The sequence below is a fragment of the Thermobia domestica genome, chromosome 11, assembly GCF_964235325.1.
Source record: "Thermobia domestica chromosome 11, izTheDome1.hap1.1, whole genome shotgun sequence".
Lineage (NCBI taxonomy): Eukaryota > Metazoa > Arthropoda > Insecta > Zygentoma > Lepismatidae > Thermobia > Thermobia domestica.
In genome coordinates this window covers 143748272-143771590 of record NC_137464.1, presented here as the reverse complement: position 1 = coordinate 143771590, position 23319 = coordinate 143748272, and the positions used below count along the sequence as shown (strand labels likewise).

General features: G+C 35.2%; 1 protein-coding gene and 1 long non-coding RNA gene across 3 annotated transcripts in view; one reads left to right on the top strand and one right to left on the bottom strand.

The window, feature by feature from the left end:
- Positions 1–23319, bottom strand: part of LOC145664466 (meteorin-like protein) — a 389001-nt gene that overhangs the window by 60860 nt on the left and 304822 nt on the right. For both annotated transcript variants that reach the window (XM_081731166.1, XM_081731168.1), the window contains exon 3: positions 7787–7843. In XM_081731166.1, the coding sequence (XP_081587292.1) occupies positions 7787–7843 (57 nt within the window). The remainder of the gene's footprint in view (positions 1–7786; positions 7844–23319) is intronic.
- Positions 1492–22922, top strand: LOC145664467 (uncharacterized). Its single transcript, XR_014127443.1, has 4 exons — positions 1492–2192; positions 5541–5635; positions 11824–12598; positions 22428–22922. It is a non-coding gene; the product is annotated as an uncharacterized LOC145664467 (long non-coding RNA).

The following is a 23319-nucleotide window of genomic DNA, read 5'->3' as shown; positions in this document are numbered from 1 at the left end:
TAAGTAATAATGTATAGTCATTCGCTTATTAAGTCTTTGCATTATGTAATTGGCATGCCTCTGGGATTTTACAAAGCAGCTGAGGATCTTTAAACCCTATTGGTGTGGCAAGCTATGGCAGCTTTATTAACATTCAGACACACTTTCATGGCGCGCCATTGGGTTTAGAAAAAAATAAATGCTAATACTAATATACTTTGTACTAATCTTTTCGTTGAATACGAAAAACAAGATAAGTTGAATCTTAAAACACGGAAGCAAAGATCCCTCCACTGTTTGGGTTTAATCATATTTTTGTAATGCGTTTGAAACGCAATTTTCTTATTAGTCCCTACTATATTATTTTAAAAATGTAACCTTAAATGCTGTCCTTTTCCACTTTGCTTCGGGGACGGGAAAAGTTTATAAATCTTTGGGGATGGGTCTTCCATATTTTACGCAGGCAGGACAATGTGCAACGAGCGTGACGTACTCGCGTAAGCCTAGTTATATTTCATTTCAGAAACATGAAATATAATTTTATACAAAAGTGTATGTTTACATACTATGAACGAAATAGAATTATAGTGCTATAATACATTACCTTTCTGAATACATATGTTAGAATTTATATGTTTATGTGTTATCATGTATTATGAGTTATAAACAAGGCGTTGAATATACGATATTAACATTTTAAATTGAATATGCGATATTAGCATTTTTGTTACATATGTAATCTTTAATATTTCATTGAGTGTGTGAGTTGTAATATTTCCATTGAATTGTTTACTCGTTTTGGCTAAGTAATCAAATATCTATTTGTATTCATGACAATTTTTTTTTTTTGTAAAAGAAAAAAGGGTAAATGAAAGGAATGTGAATAAATTTTTCAATGAACAAAAGACATTATATTAATGGCCCTTGTGTCGTTCAACATGGTCCTTCGTATCGATAATCGTATCAAATTTCGTGATTTCGTTTTCGCGAGTGAACTCACGGATTATAATACTTCAGTGCATGCGAACTTAAAACAATTTTAACCCTTTGTGAACTACTGGGAAACTTAATGCAAATTGAAATGTAAATTTTAAACAGTGATAATTGCCAGGATTCTTGCCCACTGTGCGAACTTGTTCAGTGAACATTCCCGTCCAGAGCCATTTATATAACAATAAAAAATATTTAAACATCCCTCAGGTATACAGCCGCTCACAGAGACAAAATTCTAGGACATGTAAAGTTACAAAATTCCTCCCTTACAAGTGTTTATGTGTGTGTCTGCTTGTCGCCCACATCTCTCTTCTCATAGCCTAATTTGAGGAAAGAATTCAGCGTAGTGTGGCTCTTCCCCTACCTCTGCACAAGCTAAGGTGTGAAGTGACGAACTTTATTACGTAATTTGCATATTTCTTAGTTCATTGTTACTATTCGATTAAGTGTCTGAGCAATCATGCTTATTATGGCATCGATAAAGTAAAAATCTTTGTCTTACTTCCTAAAACAGGAGTACTTTCCTAAAGCTAAATGTCTTACAGGAAGTATTATTTGTTAAGAGGTGTATTCGTACGCACCCTTTGTCTGTGATGAGAACAACAGTGACTTCGCGCGGACAGTGTGGTTTTACTAGTTTTGTGGGGCAGCAACTCATTACTCTGCCTCTGCACACTCGCCAAGAAAACTGCAATATACTTTACTTACATTCAAGATTACGTTAAAATGTAAAATAAAACATTTTAGTAAAGGTATCATTGTGCAAAATTTAGAGAAACGGAAAAACTTATTCAAAATTTGTGAAGACATGAGGAACTCTGCCAAATCTCCGAAACTATATATCTGAAAAGAAATACGATTGTGTGCAAGTTATGTGGTGTACGAGAAATAAATACTCACCCAAACATAAAGGAAAATTACAAATGGCATCATCTACATGGAATAAGGCCTGACTTTTCTTCTAATCGTGACGAAGAATAAAACATGATTCTCGCGCCGTGTTTTCGATATTTTTTTTCGATAACGTAAATACGGGACCATAAACAATACGTTTCAAAATATTTTCCTCTTTTTCTAAAGTGAGAAAAGCAATTATATATGTGTGAAAATTCAAAAAGGTGATATATTTAAAAAAGCAATCGTAAATGGATATCATATTAGTTTTCATTTATAATTACACAGCGAATAATATATTCTTTTAGTGTGATAATGTTTTACAGGTAACGTAATATATTTTTGCATGTACTTACTTTTAGGATAAGCACAGAATTTGTTTATCAAGTAGTTGGTACAGTGCAGTGGAGAGGGACATTTGCTCTTCTATTCAAATATTGGGTACTTAATTTAACGTCCCGTGAATCTTACGAACTCCCTCCCCGAGGTTATAAGAGATGTTCCGAGTACTCGAACCAAAATTATATGAGACATTTGGTGAGAGAAGTTCAACTTGTATTTGTAATTGCATCGTGGGACTCGTCAGTGACGGTGGGTACTCAGCCTAGAATCCTCATCCGTCGTATCTTGCATTTCCCTTACAGGGAAATAGAGGATCCAACCCAGTATTATCGTATCTTGACTGAACCCCCTTACGAACGTAACGGCACCCGAACCCGGTACCGTCGTACACCTCACTGCATGCACTTTCGACTGAATACAAAGCTTTCGTGCACTGCCTCTTATACAGATAACGGGTAATGCTCAACTATGCCCTCTGTAATTGGTCGGCTGCCTGAATTGTTACGTGCCACAAATCACTTGTTCCTTAGCATTTGTCGTTTTTTAAATGAAATTTTGTAAATCTTATATATAAAATCTGTAAATCGATTGCTAGGCTTGGTACTAATTTTAGATTATATATATTATTTGCATATGCTGGTAGTATTAAGCAATTTTATTTTAATCACTTAGATTACGTAAATTGTACTTTTAAAATTAGAGAGCTCAAGAAATTAATGATATCTTACTTCATATCTTACTATTTGTCAATTATGTTTAGCCTAGAATTCAATTTTTCCGTTAGTTCTAAAAAATCTTTTTTGGGAATTGTTCAAGGTCTACGAATGGAATTTCAATTTTTCTATCGAAAGATCTTGGCCTGCTTTCTCCTTTTAGCTTGATACAAGCTGCTTGGATTTTATGTATAGTTCCGAACTAAACATTTTTTATGTAACCCTTTTTTAGCCACGACCAATGGTAAAAAAGAAGCTGTCTGCTATCTGTTATTTGAAGGGCTGATAATAAAATTGGTCCCCTTTGCTGTCAGGTAACAGGCCAGTTTTCGGATCCAGACACTAGAAATGTTTACGTTTCCGAGATTTTCCCCGGTTTTATATGAACTGTTTTTTATGGGTTTTTAAATCCGAGACATTTCTATCGTTAGCTAGAGTAGACAGAAATCGTAAGTTAAGTTTTTTCCTGATAGGTTGTTAGGAATTATGCGAAATTGGAATATACAAATAGATTTTGTATATATATATATATATATTTGTATTGCAAATTGGGAAGTGAGTGCCTAGAATACTGGAAACGGATTTCTCTGAGTACAGAGCTTCCACTCAGTTATAAGTCAGACTGGTCCTGAAGCCAAAGAAGCAGTCTTTGAATCTAACGAATACGAAGGCAGAGTAGAGACTATACTGACTTTTCTTATATCCACATGTCCCAGAACAATTAAAGAAAAAGAAATAAAGGAAGGCAGGAAATTTGTTTCTCTTCCCGTTACCCTCTCCATTAGAAATTGGTGAGTGGAAGGAATTAAGTGTGATATTTTCCATAAGTAGAAGCTTCGCTTTGTTATAATTAAATATAAACTAATTATTTGCTGAGCAAAACTATATATTTTCGTTAAAATTCAACACGTGTTACAGTTTCGACAACTAACTCTTTGGCTTAATCAGCCACTATGTGATACAGGATAACTGTACAATCGTATATACATACAACAGCTAAGATATCTTTCTTCTGATTGGCTACTGGCAGCAGCAAATCCCTTTCAATTACACTTATTTGAAAATGTCTATATAGATGCATTCTATTGTTGCTAATTACACAAAATTACGATCTTAACTAATTTAAACTAACAATTAATTAACTTAAACAATTAAGTAAATAATTACACACACACACATACACACATATATAACATGTACAACAATCAATATATATATTCACATTTTATACTTTAAGCTTTTGTAACAATTTATTCCACTGTTGGTCTATGTTAAGTCCTGAGTTTTATATTGAAATGGAGGGTAATAAAGTAATGAACTGGAACTCAGGACTTAACATAGACGAAATGGAAATACGCAGACAAAGGAACAAAGTTATTGTGAAACCAACGGTCGTTTCTGCATATAATAATACCATGGGAGGTGTTAATAGGGTTGATCAACACACCGCAAACAATCCACTACCACGAAAGAGAGTGAAAAAATATTGTAAGACAATATTTTTCCACCTCTTGAAACTAGCTATGTGGAATGCTTTGTACTCTACAGAAAACATGGAGGAGAGAAGACTGGTCTTGATTTTCGTGTTGCTGTTATCGAGTAACTGGTTGTTCGGCATAAAAAAAAGAATTTTCACCGAAAGCAGCTGGTCTCCCCTCAGCAAAGGCAACACCAATGCGACTTCTTTGCCGACATTTTTCTTCTGCGATTCCTCCCACTAAGACGAAACAAAACCCGACACGAAAGTGCAGAAGGTGTGTGATGCTAGACGAAAGAAGGCTAGACGAGAATCCAGATACATGTGTCCGATCTGTGATGTAGCTTTGTTCATTGATCCATGTTTCAGGGCTTATCATACAGCCAGTAACATATAAACAATGCATCTCATATTTAGTGTGTACTTTATATATGCTAGTGTGCAATTATATACAAAAACAATGTTCCAAGTGAACACTAATTGTTATTTCAACTCTCTTTTTTGATTATTTTTCTGTTATACAAATACAAATCTCATTTATTTCTACAATTTCCATATTTAATATCGGTCTAATTGCAAGGACGAGTATACCCGTCCTTTTATTTTAAGGGCTATTGGAATCCCTGTATCTCATGTTGAGTTGTCAACAATGAACATTATCACCACCATTTATAATGTTCTTATGTGAATATTGTAATAAAGTAATAAAAAAAATTACATTAAAAGTGGAACAACTTTCGGTTGAAAATCTGTACGTTAAGAGGTTAAGGGGTGGGGGAGATCTTTCATTATTTGTACATGAGAGATACTGGCGACTATCATTTTTGGATTGGCGAGTGCATCTGACTTTGAAATTTTGGGCCCTGTCTTAATCATCGTCTCCCTTAGCCTAAAGAGCACAATCGTGGGAAGTAAAACAGAAATATTTCATTTAGTTCATTTCATGACCGTCTACTGAATGCTAAGAATTTTATGTTGACTTTTTGTGACTAGAATACGTTCGCTTGGGAAAATTCATAGATGTATCTATATTCATGTTTATTCATGTTAGTGTGAAAATTAAGTGTGTTACCCAGAAAAAAAATCAGCATCATCATGTACTTTAACTGATTTTTTTTTTTTTTTTTTTTTTTTTTTTTAAGTCACATGCTCGAAGGCTTTTCCTCTTCGTAAACTCTTTCTGAAACTGACAAGATTACCTGCGTCAACTGTCGGGTAAAATACGGAATATAATAAGGTGAGTGTGAATGGCAAATTGAAATATTCACTGCATGTATTGCATGTTGTAAAAATACATTGCTACGGCAGTAGGTAGAGCAAATTAGTACACAGGATTTGACAACCTATTTTATTATAAAACCTTACGCTAATACAAATGTTGCGCAATTCTAATGGTGGTCGACCAATGGAGTCCCTTAAATTTTGGTTGTTGGTAATTAGGATGTCCTAGGGCCCAGTCGCAGCTAAGAGAAAAGGATAGGTGACTCCTAGGGCACAGTCACAGCCAAGGGAGAGATAGGTAATCTCAAGGCCCAGTCGCTGCCAGGAGAAGGGAATGGAGTGATCAATCTGTCGAGACTGATGCCCTTGGAGATCCTGTGGCGACTTTTACATCCTCTTTGTAGGTGGTAAAGGTGCTAATGTTTCTCTTCGGCTACGTATCCCGTTTGCTAGTTTGTAGTAGGAGTAACAAAGCACGTGGCATTATTTACCAATACGAGAAACATGTAGGATGTAGCAACATTTATAAAAAATGACGATCGGGTTCATGTTGCAAAGTGTAAAAAAGAAAGAAGGAAAACCCACACCTCGTTCACACTAGTTGGTGGTCAAACTCATAACTGGTTGAATATGTTTGTGAATCCAAAACTAAGAGCTAGTAGGAGTGAGACGGACATGGATATTCAGTGCCTTTTCTTTCTGGAACTGACGGGCTTGCCTGCATTAATTGTCATAGATGTAAAACGGATAATAATAAAGAATAAGCCGTAGCATTTTCAGATAATTATCATATTGAAATTCTAACATTTAAATCATAGAGATAAATGGCAAATTTAGATAGATATTTAATTATTAGATATAATATTTTCATATCGCAGGAATATTTTTTACTGTGTCATTGGTTGGTTGGTTTGGAGCTTAATATTCCTTTCAGCACTTACGCTATAATATGAAACTTGCAGCTACAGCTTAACGTGCACAAGAACCACTGGGAATCGAACCCAGGTTTCCCGAGCCGCAATTGCGTATGCTAACTGTACAGCTATGAGGAATCTCTCCTACCTATAACATACAGCTTTATAAGACTAGTCTGTGGTTTATAAATAATAAGTACCTAATAATTAGTCACTGCACTAAAAATGTGTGTTATGATCTATAATAGTTATTGATTCAAAATACACTTATTTTCTGTGAATTGGCCTCATTCCAATGGAACCGATGGTCAGCACAGAAATGTCTCAAATTGTCAAACGAAAATAACATTTTTTCGAACGAAGTTTGGTCTTCAGCCGTGCAAGTTCATTTCAAACCAATATACTGATTTCCCATACATTCAAACGCTGTACAGCGTGGATGCTGAAACGGTACGATAAACTTAATAAAGAAACAAACAGTGGATACCACACAAACACGAAATTCAAGTAGCGGGATAAAAGTGGAAAATATTGAAGTAGTCTTTATCTACCTGTGAACAGAAAATTATTGTAAACAGTGACAATATCATCTTCATGTGCAGTGTTCGAAGTGGAAAAAAAGCAGAGGCAGTATGTTTTACGATTTTGACTCAACATACCGGCTATTCAAATATTATCTTGATCACTGAAAAACCGGACACGGCATGTCCTCATTACTGAAAAACCAGAGGCGGTATGGCATACCACCGCATACCGTCTCACTTCGACCACTGTTCATGTGTAAATCACATTTTAACATATTTGCCGGAAAGAATCTTGAGATAATACGAAAAAAATTAAACCCGAAAAAGACCACATGGGCACAAATAGATTGTGTTTTTATAATTTTTTTAATCCTAAGTCAGAGAGACTTCAAAATAAATAAAATATTGAAAACTTGATTCTATCAACTGTAGAATAATTTTGATAATTCTTTTTAGAATACATGAAACTTTTCATTCTTTGTAAATTTACAATACAGAGAAAGCCACCGTGGTTATCGATTATTTTCGACAATTGCTGAACCACATTGTTAACAATCAATTTCAATATATATATAAGTCGTAAAGAACAGACCGATTATCTACAGAGAAATACCATAATTTTGTTTTAATATTTGAATCATCAGGCTAATCCTACTGAATATTCTAGTGGAATAATATTTACTTAGCGTCATGCAAATGTAATACTGTGTAAAATGACGGTTCCCTTACCAAAATCGCTGGTACAAAACGCCTGTGCCATTTCCTCTTCTGAACATGGTCGACAATCTGGAAAAGGAAGCCAAAACTAATACATTCTTATATATATTCAATATACTAAATACTAAATACCCAATATTGAAGATATACCAAATAATGATATGCGAAAACGTATCAATAAGGAAATTTAAAAACCACATATAGGTACACATATTAATTGGTTATTTGCTTTTAAGTAGTAGTGGAAAAAAGTTAATGATTCCTACAGCTTCCTGAAGGGACGCAAATCAGGACGTTTAAATACAAGCGACATCGTATGAACATGTTTGTACGTGGTAGTGATCGCAACATGGTGGCGGTGGGACCTCGTTTATATTATACACGTTTAGGAAATACAATACTGACTTTAAAAGTACTCAAACAACAGCTTGGAGACGTACCCGCTGATATAAATTAAATCCACATCAAATCAACGAATGATGGTAACTGATAAAATTTAGTACTTTTTAAATGTTTATACACACAGTTGTACTATATTTAGAGCTGAAAAGAAACATTCATTATTTTCCACATGCCATTTTATATAGGCGCGGTAGGCTATTTTGCATTTTACAAAGGTTTACGGTAAACGCTTTAGGTCCGTTACTTTTGAAGATGTAGATTTCAAACAAAACCGCTTGAAAGATAATATAAATTTTACGTCCAGTTCATATTTAGCATACACCACAAACATCTCAAAAAATATTGAAAGTCAAAGATCGAAAAACGCAAACTCTCATTTTTAAAATTAAAAATAAAAAAAAAAACGCCTCACCATTATTTCTAGAGATAGACTTCATCGTATACCATACCCTAGAAGTCTAAGAGTCTACATCTTTTTGTTATGGGTTCTGAAACATTGCCATTTTTTGAAAATTGGCTATGTTCAATGTGAAATATCTCAAAAGGGACACACTTGAAAATTGTCATAGAACAATTGTATTTACGTAGTAACAATTGGTTAAAATTTGATCACTGAGACCTGGCTTGTTTTTGAGTTGCACTTGTTTGTTATATGGCAGAAGTTGGTTTATAAGCACCTAAAATACAACTAAACAGATGGTTCATTCTATAACTACAGTATGCTAGGTATTAAAACAAAGTTCACTTCAATTGTGTACATTTTCTTGTAATAATATTTAGTTAAGCTAATTGTTAGTTATAATTGAATGAAAGTGTTAAAAAATGAACGCTGTTTTGTCTTCAGTAGTATTGTAGTTTTTGAACTCGTGATGTTCCTATTTAGATATTCTAGCCTCTTTGCCTAGCAGAACTAGACGAAGAGCATTATACTTGTAAAGCAGGGACAGGGTGGCCAAATCCTTCCCGTCTCTCTCTCTCTATCCTTAGTGCCCTGCACCTGATTCTTCTAGGCAAAGGGGCTAGAATACCTGAACATTCACACATATTTACGGTACATCTAGAGATAATCTATAAAATATCCGAATTTTTAAAATAGCAAGGAGTCAACAAAATACGTGCCGACTATGCCTGTCAGGAGAGAGCTGCGGTCAACGTAATAAGTCTTCAGCCTGTCAACGTCAACGTAATAAGATATAATTTCCCCAACGTCTTCTGATTTTGCCTTAGTGTTTATCCCGCTAGACTCCCTTCTGAAATCGTTTACGGTGTCACTCATATCTTCGTTATCTTTTGCCGTATATTCTTTTGCTATTTTATTTCTAAGATTACATTCTACAAATAAGGTCCCGTTTGATTTTTAGCTGGGAGTAAGTGTTTAGGAGATATTTGCAAAAATTCGTAAAACACGCGCGCACTGTTACACACACCGGTAGCGGCGGCACGGCGTGAAAGCTGTCCCGCTATCCCTTGTCCCCTCTGACGGTACCCTTGTCCCACTTCTTGGATTTATTTAATTAATGAGTATGATAGGAATACTCCTAATACATTAACATCCTTGGATGTTGTAATATTCCAAAAGTGGGCAGTTGATTATTCTCTTAAAAAGCTCATATTCAATTGTACTGGGAGTTTTGGTTCGGGGAAAATTATCCCTTACCCTTGTAGGGTATTCCTATTATCCACCACCTATGGACTACCATGTTCCTGACTGGCAACAACCGGTAGCTATGAAATTTGTCATTCATTGACCAACAGTATGCATAATTAGCAGTTTTTATAGCATCACGAACCTCCCACCTACAAATGCATAAGTGATTTTTGTTTAGAATCTGTTTTATTTTCAATTATCAATCAATTTTTTCATCAGCAACAACATATTTACAGTACAGAAACTATAACAACAATCCCTTTGTTCTCGCAAATGAAAATAATTTCCAGATATTAACAATAAAATTCTTTTTTTCAATTAACTCAATAAAAATCTATGTGATTAAACGTGATTTTTAACTTAGAAAAGCCCTCACTGATGAAACATTTCGATAAAGGATTGAAAGATTATGTTGATTTCATAGAAGTAAAATATGTGGTTGGTGGAAGCTTTCTTATACATACAATAAGTTGCCCAGATAACTGAACGTACGGGGAGTAAAGAAATATTATGATTATGTAGTGTGACACTATCCACAAAATTCATTTATATTATTTCATGAATACCCGGACTACTTGACGACAAAAAGAGGAAAATTAGAGCGTAGCAAAGAAAATTCTCCTGCGATATCCAGTTTGACGTCAGCACCAAAAGAAAACTTTTTAGGAAGTGAAATGGTGAAGTTCAAAAAAGTAATAATTATATTCATCAAGTTGACAAGTAGGGACATTGGACTTTAGATTATTTCCGGTAGAAGTCAGTGCAGCTAGTTGTGTGCCAGCGATCATTGTATTGTGCTATCATCTATCAGAAATGTTGTAAGTTATAACTACCGATTTCTCGTCGTATTGCAGTTTCGGTAAGCCGATCGTCAACATCTCTAAATTCTTACTATTAATTTGTTCGCAGTGGTTTCGATATTATGTGATTTAAGTGAAACGTTTAACAAAGTGTAATTCAAGGGTTTGTATAATTGTGAGAAGATATGGAGAATAAGGACAAAATCCGTATGTAGAAATTATAGATTTAAGTAGTAGTATCTTTATTTTATATTTTTGTTTGTAGTTAATTTAATTCTTTATATTAAATTTCAGCTGCTTTCGGCATAAGGTCGTGTCCTTATTGCTCATATTTTCCATGAGCCCTTTTGAAGAGATTAAATTTGTATTTAGGACAAACCTCTTCGAAATTCGTAACCTTTGTTTTGTCAAATTTAAACATAATTATTCACTGTTGCGAAGTCAAAACGGGAATTGTACAACAGTAAGTATTTTCATTACATAACCTTTCGGTTGTTGAGTCTAAGGTAGTTGTTGCATTTTCTCTATTTGTTATAATAAATTGTTATCCAATCGAAAGGTAATTTTCCACCCATTTCCTTGTTCGTGCAATACTATTCTACTCACATACCCTGTCTAACCACTTTCACTCTTGCTATCCGCACACATGAGAGACCGGCACATGGGCAAAATTACGGAAAATGCAATACGAGTTTGTGATATGGAAGTATTTCAGCTATATGAGACAAAAAAGGAACGAACATATGAAATGGATATTGCAATTAAAATATAAAATCTCTCGTAATACAAAACTCCACATAAGCTCAAGAGGGAAAAAATCATTGGTTCGAAACTTGATGTTAAAACTCGAATCTCGTTGACAATAATGTGTTAAGTAAATTGCGTACAAAGTGTAAACCCCTTTCGAAAAATAAATTATAAAATAAGTGTAATGAACGAAGAATCGATTCTGGTGACTGAAATGGTCAGTTGATATTTTTTGTTTATGGCACCCGATTTGTTGCATGGTTCGGAGTGATACAACATCATATACTTAAGATACTGTTGAGTTTAAATTTCTTAAGAGAAAATTATGCGCATTTGAATATTCCACATAAAACATTATTTTTGCAACATTTAAATAAAACAATTAAATTAAGTGACTGGAACTTTCGTTCCCATGTTCCCAGTAATCTGTCGCCTTTAAAATCTCGTTACAGGTCTACCTGTTTTGACTCTACACCACCAGGCGCCATAGGCATGGGGAGGGGCAAGAGCCAAGGCCTGTAGTAAGAAGAAACACTGTGAAGATCAATCTGCTCCTTCGAGTGTCCTTCACAATGATTTTGCAGAGCAATCGTCACCGGAACATGGACGTTCAGCGTTACTTCATCGACATCATTCTCGTCATAGGCGGCTGCGAACGGAAGTCACCGAAACCCAACTAGAGCGACCTAGAGAGGTAGTGGATGTGAGGAATAGATGTCATTAAGCATCATGGTCAACCAGACATGCCAGGACGTCACTGCTGCGGAATATCCGAGCATCCCGGACTGGATCCTTAGGGGCGACGCACACAAGCCGGACTTTGGGGACCAGGCCAGGTCAACTTGGAGAGTCGTCTGATTGCCAGCGGATTCAAGCATCTACTTCGTACCCAGTATTAGGTGTCAACCATGTCAATCAACGTTGTGGTGGTCCAGCGGTTTCCTTAGGGGCGAGTAACACCACCCGACCCAGCTTTTTCGGACCCAACATAGGAGTTGGAGGAAATGGAATGAGCAACGGCTCAGCATTGAGGCCAGCAGTTTTTGGTGGATCCCAGGATGGTTCCCGGACTTCTATCAGGGCCAGGAATTCCTTAGGGGCGTACTACACGTTATACAGTGGAGGACGACGGTCATGTGGAGGCCGTTCCAACCGGTGTTTCAGTGGCGAATCCTGTGCGTCATGAGTTTTTGCAGCCAGTTCCAGCGAAATTAAAGGAAGCTCCAGGTACGGTGCATAATAGTGATATATTTTCTCCATTGATATCTTATGTTAATGGTATTTTTCGACATTACAGTGATGTAATTAATGAGGAATTAGGTGAAATACGTGGTTATCAACATAAGATACAGTTAATTGATAACAGTCCGTGCATCACTCAGCCATATCAAGTACCAAAGCATAAGCTTCGCGAATTGGATTCGTTTATTGATTCTTTGATAGACCGGGGAGTGGTTCATGAGGTTCAAAGTTGTCCATACATATCACCCTGCTTCCTAGTCACTAACAACGACAGATCTAAAAGACTCGTAGTCCATTATGGTGAAATCAATAAGAGGGTTATGATGACTGGATTTCCGGCTTCCCACGTAGATTCTACGATAGCTAACAGGGAAAGACCGTATCTATTCATCTTTCAGGGTGGCCACTCATTTGGAATTTCAAAATTCCCTGACTTTTCCAGAAATTTTCCCGGTTTTCCAGAAAATTTCTAGAGAGATCTAAAATTGGTATATATAGGAACCTTGGGCAACTCAGGGACACGAACCCCTAAATTCCAGTAAAATTAATGCTTTTAATTATTCTTTTGTGATTCCAGGCCCCCAGGCATTTGTCCCCTATTCCTCCTCCCCTGTCGCCGGCCCTGCAAACCCGTAAACCATTATTAAACACAAATCACGTGAGTTATACGGCAAAGAAGTCCATGTGTTAAGAAAAAGAATTACTCGAAAACATGGTATTTTCATCCAGGCCCATAGCTAGGAAATAGCCAATGGAGGTGGAGCCCGCACCCTGCGACAATCCTCAACTCCCTTGACTGAAATTTTCATTTCTTTTTTAAACAAATATATGTTTAAAAAATAAGTAGTCAATAATTCTTAAATTTATTTTCTTGGAAAAACACCATTACAGAATTTACATAAAATCGGTTTAAAATTGCAAAATTCAAATCAAGAAACTGTTCTACTCATTATCTACTTATTATTCGTTAATTTGCAATCAAATATTTTTCCGGATTTAACAACAAATATACAATACATTCACCAGGTGTGCTTATTAGCAACCTCTGTCATATTGCAGTACAAGGTTATGCTATCGTTCTTTCACGTCACAAATGAATGGAGAGGACAATTATGGAGCTACCTGTATTAAGAAGTAGCGGACTTCGGTCTAGAAAGCCGGCATTAACAACTTTAGGTAGGCCCGGGTCCCAAAGGTTTGTCCTGCCAGCAGTGGCGTGCGGTGGTTATGCAACCGGGGAACAGGTCGACATAGATGGGAAATATTGTGTAACAAAACAACGGAAATGAAGTAAATGAGCACTATTAAAATGTGCTTTTAAGAAATCAGAAAAATTTGTTTGAAGCTGATTTTTTTTTTAGAACAATAGTACATGCAGCAGCGGAATTGGGTGTAAAAACTAGGGGGAGGGGAATGCCATTACTTCAAATTGATGGTCAAAAGGTCAAATATCTGTAAAAAAGCATGGCCAATTAATCGTGTGGCGCAAAAAGTACTGCCGCCACTGATTACAAATGCATGTGGAATCCACACAGTTTTTGATTCCACATAGAAATACACGCATTAACCAAAATTTCACACATTTTGTGGAATTCGACACCCATTCGGAACTCTTCCGGCAGAAATACTCAACTATCGTTCAGCCTTTATATTAATCATGTGACCACCAAAACGGGATGCAGGGGCGCAGCCCCGAGCGAATTCTGGAAATCAAGAAGCCATCGAACTAAACAAGTGTGTTAATTACAAAATGGTCCCGATTTCGCTCCAGCTCAATTCATGGACAGCACTAAATGACAAAAGAATATGAAGAAAGTATGCGCAGCCCAAACCAGCTGAGCTAGATAAACGAAACCTGGAAGGAAGGAGAAATCTGGGGGCGAAGCCCCCAGCGACCAAAGCTATTTTGTATATAAATAAACCGGCTAAATGGCTAGAAATACAGCAGAACGTAAATTTTCTCCCGAGTAAAAATTCCATGGTTTTCATCAAAATTCCCTGACTTTTCCAGAATTAAAAAATTCCCTGACTTTTCCCGGTTTTCCAGGTTTTCCACGTGAGTGGCCACCCTGTCTTTAGATATCAAGCAAGCTTATTACCAAATCTCGCTTCATCCTGACTCGAGAATATACACCACGTTTGCTACTCCTACCCGTTTATTAGGCTTCTCCAAAGTCCCAATGGGTTTTAAATTCAGTCCCAATGGGTTTATACTTACTAGTTTGATGCATAAAATGCTCCGTGATCTGGTAGGAGATTATTTGGATATTTTTGCTGATGATATAATCGTGCATGCCGACACAATTGAAAAACAATGAAATTTTGGAAAAGGTACTCCAAAAGTAGATAGAATATGGGGTTACAGTATCTAAACATAAGGTTAAGCTGTGTAAGAGGAGAATTAAAATATTAGATTATGAGTTTTCAAATGGTAAGTAATATGTGCATTGATGAGGAGAGAATAAAGGTTATTAGAATTTCTTGGTTATTATTTAAGATTTGTCAAGGATTATGCTGAATTGTTAGGTCCTTTATATAAACTAGAGTGAAAAAACTCCCTTTGTGTGGGGGAACGAAGAAAATGAAATTTTAGAACAAATTAAGGAAGCTTTTGTAAATTATATCTTGTTGAAGGTTTTAGATTTCCCAAGTCCCTTTGTGATTCATGTTGATTCAAGTTCGCATTGTTATAGTGCGATTTTATCGCAATATGATACCTCTGGCTTCTTAAGACCAGTGTATTTTATCAGTAAGCTTATACCTGAGTTGAACTGGTCAAAAAATATCTTTGCTTTAGAGATGACGAGCTTGGTGCTTCCTTTAGAGAAGTTCGACATGCATTTGCAGAATAAATTCACAGTTTATTGCGATAATGCAAGTCTCATATGGATACTGAATAATCACAAGACACAAAATATGGAACTTTAATCGAGAAGATTAGTAAATATAATTTTAACATCATTTTCCTTAGGTCAAGGAGTAACCATTTGGCAGATTTCCTTAGTACAATGTATAGTTATGTAGATTTTGAACCACCTTCGGAAGAGATCCAAGAAATTGAGAAAGTTGATGGTCAAATTGTTCATTTGTCATTCGTAAACTTTTGGAAGTTGCCATTATTTAATCAACTTTTAGGTGAACTTCAGAGGCTGGATCCAAAATTAAAACAAATAATAAATGACTTGGAAAAGAATAAAAGGGCTGTTCCTTACCTGTTGAGACCATGTATTATTGAAGCGTACGTATGGGAAGGTATACGGTGGCCTTAGAGCAGTAATACCTGAATCCTTGCAGTAATCAGTTATTAAATTCTTCGACGATGAATTAGTTGGGGGCGGCCCTGCGGGCAGATCGCGTACATTTAGTAAGCTGGCAACCTGTTTCACGTGGGATAAAATGTATCAAATGGTAAGCGATTATGTACGCCACTGATATCTGCCAACGTAGATTCACCAGATAAGGAAAAGAGTGGGAAAGGAAAAAAAGAAGTTTCACCAACCAAACTCAATGTCAGCATGAGTTTAAATGAGCAAGAGGGAAATATCTCTGGAGATGAGGTCGAAGGAGAAAAGGATCAAGAAGAAGACAACGATGTTGAAATTAGTAAGGACTACGAAACGGCCATGGATTTTGTTGACCAAGCAGTCAGAAAAAGCAAAGCCAGTTCAACGATAGCTAAAAGCATCAAGAATCATTTAGCCAAATGGTTAATGAAACGATCAAAAACAGAAGGTGTCAACCAATACCTAAGGACCGAAATAAATAAGCTCAGAGATGAAAATGAAAAATTAAAAATCGAAATCACCAAATTACAAAACGACAAGGGAAAAAACACACAAGAGAGGCCACTGTATTCCGCAATCCTTGCAGGATCAAAGGAACAAGTACAAACAAGTAAAAGAACTCGGGAAATTGAACAAGCACGAACGAAACAAAAGCCAACCATCTTTCTAAAAGCGAATGGGAATGAGGAAATAAAGGAGGTAAAGAGAAAATTGTTTCAAGCTGTCAATTCAGCTAAAGAGAAAATCGAAATGTCATCGGTTAAAACAATGAAAAATGCAATCATTGTAGAAACAGCCACTGAAAAAGACACGAGAAGCTTACTAAATAACAAGAAACTAAACGAAACCGTTGTAGTAGAAAAACCGAAGAAGAAGAAACCATTGATTATATACAACATTCCAGCTGATTTCAAAGATGAAGAGATCGTCGAAACTTTAGTGGAGCAAAACTTTTACGAGCAAGAAATGACAGAAGCAATCAAAGAAATTAAACCTAGATTTAGGACCAGACCAAAAAAACCAAAATAAATGACATCTAGTTATTGAACCAACTTCCCAAATTAGAAGAAAACTTTTGAAAGAAGGACGAGTATATCTAATGTTCGAAGCTCATGGAATAAAAGACTTTATTACTGTCTCAAAATGCAATATTTGTCTTGATTATGGTCACATCAGTAAACACTGCAAAGAAGAGAAAGTTTGTTTTTTCTGTGGACAGGGGGGGGGGGCACGATAAGTCGGGATGTGTGAATAAAGATAAAGCCAAGGTTTGTATCCCATGCACCAAGAGAAAGAAAAGTCAATGCTAAAATCGAACAAGAGTGTGCAACATATAAAATGCTATACGAACGCACAATCGCAAAAATCGACTTTTAAATACAGAAAAAAAAAAAAAAAATTAAGATAAATTATGACAAACTCAAAAGCATTTTATGACAAATTTCTTAAATGAAGAAAAATTAACAATCATTCAAATCTACGCTATGGGAGCAAAGACGGCTATGGATGAAATTAAAGAACTAGCAAATAAAGTAGAAGCAGACATAATAGTTGTACAAGAGCCTTACACAAGAAATGACAAGTTGATTAACATGGGAGACTGTGAAACAATTATTGCGAGAAACCACACAGGAGAGATCCAGATTCCTCAAAACGTAGATGGAAACCAAAAGCTGCAATCATAAACAGAAATAAAAACATCAAAACATTAAATATAACACAATTTGGAAATAATTGGACGGTATGTGTGGAATTGAGAACGAATCTAGGGAACATTAAATTAATCAACTGTTATTGTCAATTTTGCATGGGCATACAACCTTTTTTGGATAATATAGAAAGATTTTGTCAAATGTATAAAGAAGAAAACATCTTAATATGTATGGATTCAAATGCCAAATCAACACTATGGCACGGCAACAAAACGGACAATAGAGGGGAAAGGGTTGAAGAATTGGTCATGATAATAATAATAATAAATGAGGAAGGGAATCCACCAACTTTTAAGAACAGTCAGGGGGAATCAAACATTGATCAGACAATAGCTTCTACAAGATTGAGTAATAGAATAAAAATTGGAAAGTACTCGATTCAGCAACAATAAGCGATCATAATATAATAATATTTGATATCGTAAAGCCAACCAAACAAGAAGAAATAAGTTATTTTCAATCTTCAGACGAAACATTAATATATAACCCAGAGAAGATAAATTGGACAAGGTTCTGGCAAACGATAAATCTACCACAGATAGAAGAAGAGAGCAACTTAGATGAATTAGCCCAGAAAATAGAAGATACAATAAAATTAGCAATTAAAAACTCAACAAAAACAAAAAAGACAACTAAAGGATTACACATCAAAACAGATACCTTCTGGACCAATGAACTACAAGACCTGAAAAGAAAAACACGTAAAGCTAGGAAACTTTATCAACATACAACAGAAAATAATCTAAGACAAAACAGATTAAACAAATATAGAGAGTTAAGACAAAAATATGAAAATAAAATAATAGAATCAAAAGAAAAATAGCTGGAAAACATACATTGAAACTAATTTAAATCTAGATCCCTGGGGTGAACCCTACAAAATTATAACTAATAAAGTTAAAATACCTACCACCCTCTCAACCCTAAAAAGAACAAATGGTACATATACAAATAATTGGGAAGAAACAATAGACTATCTAATAAAATCTCTATTACCACAGGATATACCTGAAGAAGATAATAACTCACAAAGTTTCATAAGAAGAGAAATGCAATTACCACCTTTAGAAAGACAGAATAGAAAACCAAGAAATAATAAATAACATAAAACGACTTAAAAGCAAAAAAGCTCCTGGACCGGATGGAATAAAATCGGAAATTTTTAAACATAATGCTGACACATGGGCACCATACCTGGCAAAACTCTTCAACTTGTGTTTTAAAAACGGACGAATTCCAAAAAGGTGGAAACGAGCAAATTTAATTATATTCAAAAAGTCAGATGACAAAAAAATGATGATCCAAAATCTTATTGACCTATCTGCTTATTAAATGTAATAAGTAAACTTTTCGAACGAACCATTGTGGAAAGAATAAACAAAAGCAGAATTTTAAATAATGACAAATTACAATATGGTTTCAGAAAAGGAAAAAGCACCGAAACAGCTGTAAAAAGACTAATTGACCTCATAGAAGAAGGTAAACTGGAAAAGTACCAAGTTGTTATTTATGCCGACATTAGTGGTGCTTTTGACAATCTATGGTGGCCCGCACTTTTTAAAGAACTCAAAAAACTATAAATTAGTAAAGCTCTTTACAACATCATGCTGGATTACTGTACTGACAGAACCATTACATTAAAATCTCCAGAAAAAGATATAACAACAATAAGCACCAAAGGATGCCCACAGGGTTCAATATGCGGACCTACAATGTGGGACATTACTTTCCAACCATGTTTAAGAAAACTAAACAATCTAAAAGAAACATTAGGCGTAGTTGGATATGCGGACGATTTAGCAATTGTGATGGCAGCATCCTCAAGAAGACAAATAGAGCAAAAAGGAAATATAATATTAGAAAATCTAGAAAGATGGTGTATAGAAAATAAATTAACTCTATCGGTTAATAAAACGAAAATTACAGTATTTGGCCAAACACTACAGAGAGAACCCATAATCAAAGTTAGGAACACTAAAATAGGAATTATGAATGAATTCAAATATTTAGGTGTATGGCTAGACAAACGACTAAACTACGAAAAACATATAACTGAAACAACAGAGAAGATGAAAAAAATAGCCAACAAACTCTCAACAGTGGCTATGAAAGATTTTAAAATTGACAGAAAAATTTTTAAATTGTACAGCGGTGGACACTTCTAAATGGTACACCTTAGCCGTAAATCTCCATATGGCTGTACCATTTAGAAGTGTCCACCGCTGTACAACAAAGCTATTCTAATGGCTATTGCACAATATTGTGCCGGAATCTGGGGTCATAGACTGTTTCTAAACAAAAACTTAAGGCAAAAATTAATAAGAGTGCAGCGATTAATGCTAATTAGAACCCATGGCATCATAAAAACTATCTCTGCAGAAACAATACAACTTTGGCCAATGAAGAACCCATACACCTTCAGATATTAAGATGTATTAAGACGTGGCTAAAGAATAATGAGAGAACGAAGATATTGGAAATTACGGGAGAATTGCCAAGCACCGAAGACGATATTAACAAACTGATTAAACGGAAGTGGGAAGATGAACGGAGGGATTCGATAAAGAGACAAAGAACAAGAACCATTATCCCAAACTTAAAAATAAGAGAAGAAATGGGAACAATAAGCAGTGAATTAATAGAATACATCTCTGGACATGGACCGTATAAATCTCATCTGAGAAGACTTAATATAATTAATGACGATAAATGTACATGTAATGAAGTACAAACACCAGAACATGTCTTCTGGAATTGCAATAATTATATAACAAATAACAAAATAAGAGAAATAAGAGACCAATTAAAAAGGGATAATATACAAACTTTAATAAGCGATAAAATGAAATTAGGAAAATTACAATTTGTTGCAAGACATGTATCAAGAAACTTGTGGAAGGAAAGAAACGATGAAAGAAGAAGAAATTAACAAGACCCACACCCTATATTGTAAATATAAAGAAATAAAGAATTATAAGAAAATAAAACTAATCAAACAGAAAAAAACTAAGTTCTGATGACAATTAGAGAACTTAAAAACCTTCACGTTCCTTACTTGTGTTAGTGTATAGTGCCTTGTTTAGTGTTTTGCTAGTGGTGGCAGGATTTTAAAATATAACAAGTGTTTTAGAAGAAGAAAGAAAATAAGAAGACTTTACAAAGCTGGTGAGAGAAATTCAGACCAAAACAGTTCTGATGTTGATTTCCAGAACTAACAACTAACGAAAAATTGGAAATCTGGAAGTCCGATTTCCTTTCAAAGAACTTTCTTTTTAGTGGGAAAGACAGGTATGAATAACATTAAGAAATAAATTCATACAGGGGAGGTAACTAGTTAAAGAAAAAAAGATCCTGGTAATACTTGTTTAAATTATTTACTAATTTGGTAATACTTGTTTAAATTAGTTACTAGTTATTTCTTTTCTCTTTTCAGCTTACTTTTACACTTTATGCAAGGTGTTTCCTGCTCATGTATATGTGTGTGTATGTGTCTTTGTTTATCTTTTCAATTTTTTTTTAAAAAAGGAAATAAAACAATAAGAAAAAAGAAAGAAAAATAAAGAATATGGCATGATTTAAATTTTGTTTTAGTTATCATGCCAATAAAAGGTAAGCCTCGTCTCACCCTAACTGAGGCCAATCATAAAAAGAGGAGAGAAATCATACGGGAAAAAAAAATTAAAAAGTAGTAGAGAGAGAATTACGAGTAAGAGGCAGTAGCGTCTGCCATTTAATAAGACCATATAAAATGGCAAAGGCAGGGGAAAGTGGAGACTTAAAAAAAAGTATAAAGGATCGTGATCATCCTATGTACGGTAAATATTATACTGAGAAGGATTCATATGCAAACAGCTTCTTCCACATCGATATAATGAGACCATGGTACCAAGTAATGGGTACAGTATCTGTTAGTAGTCACAGATGCTTATAGTCGATTTGTCATTGAGCCTTTGAGAACTCTGATATCAAAGAGCATGTCAGACACTTGACAAAATCTTTTATATGTACGGGTATGCTCATCGAGTTCTTCATGATAATGCTTCTTATTTCTCGTCTGATTGTTTCAAGCATTATTTGTTTAGTTTGGGGACTCAGAACTTTTTTACAGCTCCTTACTCACCGTCGAGTAATAAGACAGAGCGCCAAAATCGTAATATAAAATTAGTCCTCAAGGCGTATGTGAGTAAAAACCAAACTAAATGGATGGACCATATTTACAAGGTTTAGTATATGCTGAATTCTAGCGAAAATGCTGAGACGAGGAAAACGCCAGACGGAACGCATACATTTGTTGAACCCGTTAGATGTCCGTTGGATTGTGGATTTGGGAATCCTAGACAGTTCTCAAAATAAAGAGCAATTAGCTTCTACCATTGTTAATAACATAGAAAAGGCGTTGAAGCGAAAGGAAGCATTTTATAATAGAAGGCACGTTCCGATTAACCTACCTGTAGGTGAACAGGTATTGGTCAAGAAGATATTAAAGCCTTCTTTGGAAAAGAAAGTGATGCCACGTTTATCTCAAGTATGTGATGGCCCATACCAAATGCTTTCTTCTCCTACGCCTAACTCAGTCTGGTTGATGTCAATTAATGATAATAATGTGAAAATTAAAAGGCATGTCTCCTTTATAAAGAAATATTATCCTAGAAGAGATGTAACAAAGTAATTCCCTTAAGGAAAAACATCATAGTCTTGTGTGATAAGGGTATAAAATTAAATATTTCAGTTTGAAACATGTTAAAAGAAATATGCAATTAGAATATATGATTCATCTTATGTGTTACGTGTATACTGTGTGTTTTATATTCCTTGCAGGATATGTGTTGTTATCGTATGGTTCCATGTCAACGAAAATGTTTGTCATTTCCCTGTGAGATTGCATCGACAGCCGATTTCCCTGAATTGTCTGATTTGGACGAGTCTACTTCTTACTACCAGTCAGCTACGTGGCAGCTCCAGCGTTTGTCGCTATAGGAGTATTCAGCGAAAGAAACTGGGACTTCCCTGCCTGTGAGGTGTTCCGAAAATGTGGGCCCAAAGTAGGATCAAGTAAGAAATTGGAACTGCGCCGGCGGTGAGTTCAAAGTTTTCCTAGTGCATGGTTGATTTTTTAAAGACTCGATCAAATTTTGGAATGATCAATTTTTTTGAACTCCAAATATCATGTTTTCCTTTGGAAAATTTTCCCGGACGTGGGGAGTATGAAACGGTGAAGTTCAAACATGTAATAATTATATTCAACAAGTTGACAAGTAGGGACATTGGACATTAGATTATTTCCGGTAGAAGTCAGTGCAGCTAGTTTTGTGACAGCGAACATTGTATTGTGCTATCATCTATCAGAAATGTTGTAAGTTATGACTACCGATTACTCGTCGTATTGCAGTTTCGGTAAGCCGTCCGTCAACATCCCTAAATTCTTACTGTTAATTTTTTCGCAGTGGTTTCGATATTATGTGATTTAAGTGAAACGTTTAACTAAGTGTAATGCAAGGGTTTGTACAATTGTGAGAAGGTATGGAGAATAAGGACAAAAACCTTATGTAATTATAGATTTAAGTAGTTGTATCTTTATTTTATATTTTTGTTTGTAGTTAATTTAATTCTTTATATTAAATTTCAGTTGCTTTCGGCATAAGGTTGTCCTTATTGCTCATATTTTCCATGTCCCCTTTTGTAGAGATTAAATTTGTATTTAGGACAAACC